This window comes from Marmota monax, unplaced genomic scaffold (genome assembly GCF_021218885.2).
Source record: "Marmota monax isolate L192 unplaced genomic scaffold, Marmota_monax_Labrador192_F-V1.1 WCK01_AAM20220418_F8-fsc00158, whole genome shotgun sequence".
Lineage (NCBI taxonomy): Eukaryota > Metazoa > Chordata > Mammalia > Rodentia > Sciuridae > Marmota > Marmota monax.
In genome coordinates, this window is record NW_026694092.1 from 849,493 (window position 1) to 860,928 (window position 11,436).

General features: G+C 34.9%; 1 protein-coding gene across 1 annotated transcript; it reads left to right on the top strand.

Moving 5' to 3' along the window:
- Nucleotides 1-373: 373 nt before the first annotated feature.
- LOC124107112 (eukaryotic translation initiation factor 5A-2-like) lies at nt 374-909 on the top strand. The gene is made up of 2 exons (XM_046465024.1): nt 374-602; nt 698-909. The coding sequence occupies exons 1-2, from the start codon at nt 374-376 to the stop codon at nt 907-909; spliced, it is 441 nt and encodes a 146-aa protein (XP_046320980.1).
- The last annotated feature ends 10,527 nt before the right edge of the window (nt 910-11,436 follow it).

An 11,436-nucleotide genomic window follows, 5' to 3' on the forward strand; every position in this document is an offset into this window, starting at 1 on the left:
TATAACTTTATAGCTCTGTGAGTGTTCTAGTGTGGATCTTTCAATAACAGTGTAGGGGCGGGGGTTGTGACTCAGGGGTAGAGTGCTTGCGTAGCACGTCCAAGGCCCTAGGTTTGATCCTCAGCACCACATAAAAATAAATAAAGTAAAGGTATTGTGTCCAACTACACCAAAAAATAAATATTAAAAAATAGTGTGATTTTAAAATAAATTTCCAAAAGTCCACTTATACCACTTTCAATCATCTGTTATTTAAACATTATTTAAATATATGCATTTTAGGTAGCTACAAGGAACTAGTGCGGGTATGCAGAAGAAGGCGTTCTGTGCCTGCTGAGGTTCTTTCAAAAACTTATCATTTCCCCAGCCCACCATGGTGGACGATATTGATTTCACTACCAGAGATTTTGGGGCTTCCAGCACTTATCTTATGCATTGTTTGGCCCTGAGCAAAAATGACTTCGTGGTGCTCAAAGGACGACAATGCAAAATAGTGGAGATGTCAAATTCCCAAAGTGGAAAACACGGTCATGCCAAGGTATACCTTGTTGGAATTGATATTTTCACAGGCAAAAAACATGAAGATATTTGCTCTTTTGTGTGTGTGTGTGTGTGTGTGTGTGGCTGGGGATTGAATCCAGAGCCTTGTGCGTGCAAGGCAAGCACTCTACCAACTGAGTTATAGTCCCAGCCCAAGATGTTTGCTCTTCTACTCACAATATGGATGTTCCAAATATTAAGAGAAATGATTATCAACTGATATGCATTCAGGATGGTTACCTTTCCCTGCTGACAGAAACTAGTGAAGTTCATGAGGATCTTAAACTGCCAGAAGGTGAACTAGGCAAAGAAATAGAACGAAGTACAATGCAGTTGAAGATGTTCAGGGATCTGTCACATGTGCAGTGAGTGAAGAATATGTTGTAGCCATAAATCCCTGCAAATAAATGGGGTCATCAGGCATGAGCAAACAGTTTAGGTCTAGATCAACTGCAGTTCCAAAATTTGGTTCTAAGTTGTCACCAAAGCTATGGCCTTCATAAGCAACCTCATTTTTTATAAACTGTTTTGAAATTGTGCTGGTTCATTTTGCAGGTAGTTGGTAACTTGAAAAAAAAATCAAAATATATAATTCTTTTTAAAAAATTATTTTTGTGTCTTTCCTATAACATTCCTGTGGTTTTCAGGACGGGAGTCCAAGAAACATAAAGCTTCAGCAAATGTGATTTGTCTGAGCAAATCATTCCTTAATTTTAACAAAATGATTAGTAAACCAGGGTTTTAAAAGAGATAATGTAACATTTGGTGGTATTGAAATACCACATTTAAGTTGAATTGCTCTGCATTAATTTCAGACTTAATGTCATAGAACATATAGATTATGGATTACAATAGTTTTAGCCTGTGTGTAGCAAACACAATTTTTTTTTCAAACTCAAATCTTTAAACAAAAATCAAAAAGCATCAGGGGGCTGGGGTTGTGGCTCAGAGGTAGAGCTCTCGCCTACCATGCATGAGGCACTGGGTTCCATCCTCAGCACCACATAAAAAAACCAAATAAAGATATTGTGTTTAAAAAAAAAAAAAAAAAAGCATCAGTTACCTTGCTGGTTGTGTGGAATGATATGTATTACCTAGGTCATACCATTCTTTGCCACACTGTTGGTAGACTTAAACCTTACATGGTGGTTTTAGTACTTTCTTGTCATTGACAGCAGAATATTGAGTGAAAATGAGCAAGTCAGACTGTAAAAAAGAAAAAGGACAGTGGCAAAGGAGGTTGGTAAATTCTAGGTTTTGACTTGAGACCTCTGTAATGAGCATAAAAAATAGAAAGTAGCTTTATATAAATGCATTTTAACAGAAAGCTAGTGAGATTGAATTTAAAACAATCTAACCACTGAATGGCATTTTTAAATCAGGGAACAGTTACAGTCGACATGGAATTCTTTCTAACTCTGAAAAATGTAGTATAAATCTTATCTTTTTCTTTTCCACATCCATTCCTTTTCTCACACACAAATAGATTGTTTATAAATTTCTTGTGTTTTTTTTTTCTATACAAGTACTTGTGCATGGTCTGTTATCCTACAAGTGATGAATCTCAGACATTTTGATTGAGAACATGTACACAATTATACCAACTGCCTCCATGGAGACTCATAAACAAAGTTTCCTTTTGGGAGCTAAGGGTCTCAGTACACCATTTTGTTCCATCAGACAATGGTTTCCTTGCAATAAAATTTTGCAAATCCCCATCCCTTGGTATCATATGTTGATGAAGTTCAGGTCCACTTCCAATAATGACATTAATGCCTTTGATGCACACACCCGCCCCCTCGCCCCATGCTCACTGGGGCTTGCGTCTGTATGTTTATTACAATGTCCAGCTCTCTCCTCCCCAACTAGCTCGGTCTCTTAGACCAGAGACTTTAAGGCTTACAGTCATGAAAAAAGATTTGACTTATTGGTAGAAAAGAATAAGCCATAAAATAGTAGATTCACTGAGAACTTAACTATTCATTAATATTGACTTAATGCAACAGGGGGTGAGGATCTAACACAAACTCATTAACTGATACATATACTTTTTATCAATATTTTTATCTATATTTTATTAACTTCTACCATAACGGGTATGTGGAAGCATTTTGAGGTTATTGATATTTTTATTACCTGAACTGTGATGATGGCTATATGAGTATACATACAGCTGTCAAAACATGTCAAACTATATATTTTAAACAAATGTTATGTATTTCATGCCAATTTCACCTTACTAAAACTATAAAAAAAAAGAAATGCTACATAACCTGTCAAAGATGGCAGACAGAAAACAGTATTTTTATTTTTTCACCTCTGAAAGGCATTTTCTTCCCAAAGCACCATGCAGCAGATTCGTGGGGACAAAAGTCATAGCCTCGCTGGAATGAAGGGAAATGGAGTAAAAAGGAAAATACATACATAATTTTGTTTTCCTTAGGATCTTAGCTCCTCCTCATGTGCAAGGAAAAATAAAGCCAATGTCATTGTTTTTGAAAAATTTATTTTCTCCTGATCTAATTAAAAACTATGGTCTTAAATGAAAAGAATTATATTCCTTAATGATTTGGAGATTTAGAGAAATTGGAAAGCAATTTGCTTTCTGGAATTGTCTTACGTTGTGTTTTCTTGTCAGTTCTGCAGGCCACAACATGTTTGTTTGATAAATAACATTAATTCATTGGGTTTGAAGCTCTGTGGCTGTTAACTTTCAAAACCGCTCCCTTAGCATACAAGTTCAATCAGTATAAAAAGCACAATGAGGCATGAAATTGTTATGTTGCATTATCCAGTAATATAATTTATTCTTTGAAACACCTAAAAATGAACAAATACATTTCAGAAGCACGAGAACATGTATTTTATACTGTAGGCTAAAATTAATTTAGCATGACTAATAAAGTTTCAAAATTATACTGGACAAGGAAATATGTTTAGATGGCATAAAGTTTAAGACATTATGAGGAAATAGTACTATACAGAAGCAGTAATAATGGGCAGAAATCGAGGAGGAAAGAAATGAGAATTAAAATGTCACTCTGAACACCATGAAAATGGGGGAGATGGTATTGTATTCTTAGCTAGAAATTGCACCCATTTATACTGAGGATAGCAATATGCATCTCTCCTATCTTAGTGGTTAAAAAATTGCTATGAAATTATTAAGACCTTTTTTCTTTTTTGTCTGTACCAGGAAGATTTTTCCATTCCATGAGTCCTTTTATTTCAAATATGTATTAATAATACAGTTTAAACATTGGTTTAAAAAAATGAATTGTCAACATCCATCATTACCTCTAGGAGTCTTCTGAAGAAAGGCTCAAAATGTGTTTTCTTTATTGGATGAATGCATCAAATAATATTATCAGGCTTCTTTATTTTTTCCTATACTATTTTAGTACAGTGGGATTTTTTTCCCCGCTGGTATCATTTCATTGGTAATTAGTGGTGCTTAATGACATCTTTATTCACCACCCCCCTTACCATCTCTCATAAACAGAGAAATGTAATTAGCAATTTGTGTTTAATAATCCACGTTTTTAAAATTTGCAGTGGGTAAGAATTTGGTTTATTGTTCTACTTGGTTTGCCTACAAGATCTCTCCTAAATCCTCACCAGAGGAGGAAAAATAAGGCAAAGATAATTCATTTCTGGTTCTAAAGGGACCAAAGCATGTATGGTGGAAGGTAATTTTAGATCTTTTTTTAAGTTAGTTCTTTGCAGTTATACATGACAGTATAGTATAATTTGACATATTTATACAAACATGGAGTATACCTTATTCTAATTAAGATCTCAGTCTTGTGGTTGCACATGATGTAGAGATTCACTGTGGCATATATTTCCTATGGTGTTCATAGATAAGTCAAGACAGATTCATTCTGCTGTCTTTACTAATTCCTGTCCCCCTCACTTCCCTTCATTCCCCTTTGTCCAGTCTACTGAGCTTCTTCTATTCTTTGCCCCCTTATTATGTGTTAGCATCTGCATATCAGAGAGAACATTTGGCCTTTGGGTTTTTGGGATTGGCTTATTTAGCATGATAGTCTCCAGTTCCAACCATTTCCCAGCAAATGCCATAATTTCATTATTCTTTAAGGCTAAGTAATCTTCCATTGTGTGTATGTATGTATATGTGTGTGTATATTTTATATATAATATATATATATATATATATATATATATATATATATATATATATATATATATAAAAATATCGTATTTTCTTTATCCATCTGTCTGTTGTAGGACACCTAGGTTGGTTCCATAGTTTAGCTGTTGTGAATTGAGGTGCTATAAAATTGATGTGGCTTTGTCACTGTAGTATGTTGACTTTAAGTCTTTGGGGTATATGCTGAGGAGTGGGATATGCTGAGGAGTGGGATAACTGGGTCAAATGGTGGTTCCATTCCAAGTTTTCTGAGGAATCACTATGCTTTCCATAGTGGTTGCACCAATTTGCAGTCCCACCAGCAATGTATGAGTGTATTAGGTCTTAAGTAGAACATATAAATGATTCTCATTTAAATGAGAAAGAGGGAGGTAGGGAAATAGTAATGAGGGATACCCATTTCAGAAAGCACTGCCAGTAATCTGAGGTGATGAGTTTGTTTAATACAGCATACTGGGTATGGGAGTCACTAAGAATCCAGTGGAGGAAGTGCAATGGGAACTAGGCAATTTACAGTGTATGTGATACTGATTTGAGAATAAGTTAGAAAGAGGTAATTACAGCCAAGGATGGCAGGTTGACAACCACAACGTGCAAATGTAAAGACAGCATGCCAAGGCAGTCTCTCCACAGGACATGGCACAGAGACTATTCCCAGCTCAAGCCTTCTGAGGCATGCCTTGAAGCCTAATTTTTAGATCCAAACAAGTTGCTACAGGTCCATCTCCCTCTGGAATTGCTTCCACTGCATTAAAACACAATCACACTTGATATTAGGCTGAGATTAAGCCAGCATTCTAGCCTCTTGCAGGACAGCTGATTCTATTCCTCTCACACTTATTTGTGTTGGCAGGTCCAACAAGCAAGTAGTTAAAGAGGCCTGTCTGAGAAATTCATGAGGGAGCCTTCTGGGGTTTGCCCCTTCACCTTTCCATATCAAAGCAAATCACGCCTGTCTAGACTAAGAGCGCCACATAAAACTGCAAGAGACTGGTCTGCCATTATGTGAAAGAATTATGAGGGATTTTTGAGTTATGGGGAAATAAACTCTATTGAGGGCATCAAAATATGTAACAGGAGGGGTTTGAATCCTGCCCCAGGAAGAATTCACAGTTACATCAAATCATCTTATGTGCTATCATCCTTCTTTTACCCTGCACTCCTGAGAATGTTTTTTTCCCCAAACAATAGTTCTTTATTTTTCTCCCAAGTATTTTCACAGGATTTTATTTTTTAATACTGAAAATATTTATGCTTATATAATATTTATTTTAGAAGTTCACAAACTATAATAACTTTCTGCTCATTTGAGAACTTGAATGATTTTTAAAAAAGAATCATGTTGCTGGGTGTACTGGTGCACACCTGTAATCCCAGCGGCTTGGGAGGCTGACAGGAGGATCACGAGTTCAAACCCAGCCTCGGCAAAAGCAAGACCCTAAGCAACTCAGTGAGACCCTGTCTCTAAATAAAACACAAAATAAGGCTGAGTGCCCCTCAGTTCAATCCCCAGCACCCACCCCCCAAAAAGAATCATGTCTATATTTAATCATATTTCAAAATTGAGCCATATTTGGATATTTCATTGCATTCTTATACATATTTGCACATTTCCTTTGAATATGCATTTTTAGTTTGACAAGGTAATGTCATCTAATTATGTAATAAGTCTGCACTTCCCTGTCCCTACATTTTTTATTTGTTCTAATTAGTATACATGACAATAGAATGCATTTGGACACATGATACATAAATGGAATGTAACTCCTTATTCTTGTGATTGTATATGATGTAGGGTTGCACCAGTCATGTAATCATATATACATAGGATAATAATGTCTGATTCATTCTACCATACTTCCTACCCCCGTACCCCCTCCCTTCCCTTCTCAACCCTCTGTCTAATCCGAAGTATTCTTCCCTAGCCCTCCCCTCTTATTGTAAATTAGTATCTGCATATCAAGAAAACATTTGGCCTTTGGTTCTTTTAGTTTGGCTTATTTCACTTAGCATTTTATTCTTCAGCTCCATCCATTTACTGGCAAATGCCATAATTTTTTATTCTTTAAGGCTGAGTAATATTCCACCATGTATATATACCACATTTTCTTTATCCATTAATCTGTTGACGAGCAACTATGTTGGTTCCATAGTAGCTATTATGAATGGAGCTACTATAAACATTGATGTAGCTTCATCACTGTCTCATGCATATTTTAAGTCCTTTGGGTATAAACTGATGAGTGGGATACCTGGGTCAAGTGGTGGGTCCCTCCCAAGTTTTCTGAGGAATCTCCATACTGATTTCCATAGTTTTCACAGTATTTTAATGGGACATTTTAATTGTGTGTTTGGTTAGCACACAGCTTAAGAATTTATAGAATCATTACGTCTAACATGATTTTTCTTTGGTTTTAGCTTCCTAACAAAAAAAAAATTGTTAGGAATGAGAATCATACCAAGTCTGGAAATATTAATTATAGGATTTATGTGTGAGATATATTATATTCATATATTATAGACATATAAGATATATTATAAAATATATGAGATAATTTGTGTGTGTATAAGATATGCATACATTATACATCTGCAATATATTTAGCATATACATACATATATAAATATATGCACCTTTGCTAGGGTTTTGGATGAAAATAGAACCCAGAATAAATACCATCCCTTTATTAGAGGAGTTTAAAATTTTTAAAAAATACTTTTTAGTTGTAGATGGACACAATATCTTTATTTACTTATCTTTATGTGGTGCTGAGGACCGAACCCAGGGCCTCACACATGCTAGGTGAGCACTCTACCACTGAGCCACAACCCCAGACCCTAAAATTTTTAATGCACACAGACACTTAAATTGACAATTACATGACAAGGCAAAATGAACTATAACATTTATTATTAGTAGAATAATGCACAATTTCTTGTTCAAATGGCCATACCTTATGTTCTATTATCCTCTCTTCACCCTACTGCCCTGAGAGTGAGGGATTTTTTGCAAACAATAGTTCTTATTTTTTCTCTCATCAAGAGTTTCACATTTTATTTTTATTTTTTGTGGTACCAGGGATTGAACCCAGGGCCTTGTGCATGTAAGGCAAGCACTCTACCAACTGAGCTATATCCCAACATTTTAACAGAGCCATTTTTAATTGTGTGTATGTGTTTAGCACACAGCTTAAAAATTCATAGCATCATTAATGATTAAAATCTAACATGAGTCTTTGTAAGATTCTAGATGATTTTTCTTTATTTTTCACGTCCTAGGAAAAAATTATGAAACCTATTCAAAATAACAACCACACCAATTTAGAAAACATTAAAGATATAAATATGAGATAGCCTATGAATATATTAACATATTTAGTATATATGTGTGTATGTGTGTATGCACATACAATTCATATATATGAAAGCTCCTCTATGTGAAAAGCTCTTTGCTGTGTGCCCTAGATAAAATTAAAACACATTATAAAATCTGCCTCTTTTTTGGAGGAGTTAAAAATTCATCTTACAATGTGCATAAACACTTAAATTGATATTTATATAACAGGGCAGAATGAATGATAACTATAATTATTAATTATTGGTAATAGACCACTCCTTTCTTAGATCAGTACAATGGCCATAAATATCTTGTGAGCTGTTTCTCATTTTATTTAACAAGAATAAAAAAGCAAAACCAAAGCATTCTTTGTCCCTCACAAATTGATGTCAGATCTCTTCAGTAAACCCATCATTTCCATAAATGCAGGCTATATGTTCCTTTATAAAAGTCCTAAGCAACAGGACAAGTTCCCATTCTTGTTTTTAAATATTAGAATACACAAAGGTCCTTAAAAAGAGAGGGTCGTATATCTTGTTGGATGATTAAGTGTACAGATTCTCATAAATTAGATGAGGGCAGAAAGGAAGCATTCCTCAAGGTTGTGTGTTGATTCTAAGAAAACTAAAGAACTAAATTGATTAGGGCTATTGGCTTAGAAGAAAGGATCAATCAACAAAAGAGTAAGATATCAAGATTGTTCCCTTTTTAATGTTTTCTTTTTTCCCCCAGCTTTATTGAGGTATAGTTTACAAACTAAAATTATACACACACACATAGTGCCAAATGTGATTTTTAAAAAGAAATACAGTTATACATAACAGTGAAGTTCATTTTGATATAATAATATTTAAATTTGTATGATGTTCTTCATTTCCATCCATTTACCAACAAATGCCATAATGCCTATGATTCTCAGGTTTGGCCTCTTACGTTGTCTCAGTGTTGTTGTACATTCTGATCATGGTCTTTTTTTCTGTTTATTGAATATTCAAGTTCATATACCTTGTCTTCAAGGTATGAAATTCTGTCTTCAAGGCCTGAAGTTCTATTTTCTACGTAATCTAATCTGCTAGTGATACTTTCAAGTGTAATTTTAATTTGATTCATTGCATTTTTCATTTCCAGAAGTTCTGATGATTTTGTTTTCAGTATCTCTATTTCTTTATTGAAATGATCTTTTACTTCCTGTATTTGCTCTCCTCATTCACTTCACTCATTGAACATTTTAATAATCAGTTTCTTTCTCTGCAGTTTCATCTACTTCCATACCTGTGGGTTCCTTCACTGGGGGACTGTAAATTGGGGGGGAGAGACTTGTTTGCCTTTTTCTTCCTGTTTTCCAAGGTCTTGGACTTGTGCATCAAGAATGTTCTTATTTCTTGGGTTGCTCTGAAATTGTATGCCCAGCTTGGTGATCAGTAAGGGGAAACTTTTTCACTAATTGGGACTTTGATTTGTGCTGCACTGGTGTAAGAAGCATAAATGGAGCATCAAGAGATAGTCTTAGAAACCTTGTATGTCTCATCCTCACAAAGAGCAGGTAATGTTTCCAAAAGGAAAAGATGGTATTATCATAGAAGGAATATAAAAAAGAAAGAAAATTGAAGGGAACAATACTCTGTGATATCTGCATGTTGTGCAACATGTGGCTTGTTTGGAAAACCATTCTTTTTTTCTTAAACGTTATTGTAAGAACCATCAAAGACATAAAACTTGAGTGTACAAGATTTTTTTTGTAGAGGAAGACCTAAATTTCCTATTGTTAGTAAGGAATATATTACCAATAAGTGGGAATGGAATGATTATAGATAAATTGGAAGGGAATTAAGAGAAGGCAGATAGAATTCACACTGTTCTGAGTCAACTCACATGAAGAACATGGAACAGGAATTTTAGGGTGACTGTGGTCATGACTCCTGGTGTAACCTGATTTGCCCTAATGAGAAAATAAACAAAAGTGACCTTTGGAAGGGCATAATGTAGAGAAAGTTCATTTGGGGCCCTATTTTAATATGACTGGTATCCATATTTGAATATTGACATGCATATTAGGAAAAAGCCACATGAAAATAAAGGCAAATATCAGAGTGATGTTTCCATAAACTGGGAGATGACAAATATTGCCAAACAACCACCAGGATTTAAAGGCAAAGCATGGAAGATTCTCCAAGGAGCCAGTCTTGCCAACACATTGATCTTAGACTCCAGATACATGAAAAAAAAAATATTTTTGTTGTTTAAAGACCTAGTTTGTGGTACTTTGTTATAGCAGCCCTATAAAACTAATATGGAGACTACAGTCCCTGTACCTTTGGATGCCCAAATTAAAAAGACTCACTCCAGTTTTCTACTCATTTAATTCAATTATGGAGGTAAGGTGGATCTTCTCTTTTTTTATATACTACATTCTAAAACTCTTTTGTAAATCAGAGCATTTATTCAACAAATATGAGTGTTTTCTAGTGACAGACACCATTTTAGGCAATATTGCCAAATATGGTTGTAAATAAGATAAATAATGTTCACACATTGGAGCTCATAGAATTTTGGGAGAATACAATAAACAAATAATGTAAAATAAAGTATAACTAAAAAGGAGAGAGATAACGAGGGAGTAGGAGCTATTTTTGTAAGTTGTATGTAGAAATAATGAGAAATGGTCAATTGAGTAGGGACTTGAGTAAAATAAGGAGTGAGACATGCTAACATCTAGGTGGATGAGCAGAAAAGATAACACATGGCAACATCCAGTACAAACTTTACTCTGTCTTGGGGATGGCATGTGTGGAAGGGTGACAGAAGGAGGCTGTTGAGAATATAAATACTTATCTAGATGAAAAAGTACACCTAGAAATTGTTTATTCACTTATTGTTTGCAATATATCATAGTATTTGCACTCATCAGAGTGTAACTCTAAGGAGGCCTAATATATAAATTCTCTGAATTAAAAAGGAAAAGTAATGTCACTTAGGTGTCAATATTTTATAAACTACCAGGTTTAATCACATTTGGGGGAAGAGGGCAGACATGAACTGGCAGAAGTATAAGTGGAAGAAATGTATAAAATAAAATCCACAGACATGAGAAAGATGGAGGAATACGATACCCCAGCCCTCATTCTTCCACAGAAACACTAAGTTATTGATGATAGATGGGTCAGAATACTTTTATGGGAAGTCATAAATCTAAGAAGTTTTGAGACTCCAGATGAGCACCATAACTGAAAACAGCCATACTGAGAATTGAAAAGTGTAAAAGGAGTGATATCTGTTTATTCATACCAGCCTATCTCATGCATAGAACAGTTCAACATGGAGAGAGATTGCCTTGACCAACAAATTTTCCATTGGGAGGAAAGTGACAGTGGTACATAGCTCTAGC

What these genes read in the sequence shown, in the direction of transcription:
- LOC124107112 (XM_046465024.1), top strand. Translation starts at nt 374, where the DNA reads ATGGTGGACGATATTGATTTCACTACCAGAGATTTTGGGGCTTCCAGC. An exon ending in AGATATTTGCTCTTTTGTGT is followed by an intron (nt 603 to 697) that starts GTGTGTGTGTGT and finishes TCCCAGCCCAAG; the next exon opens with ATGTTTGCTCTTCTACTCAC.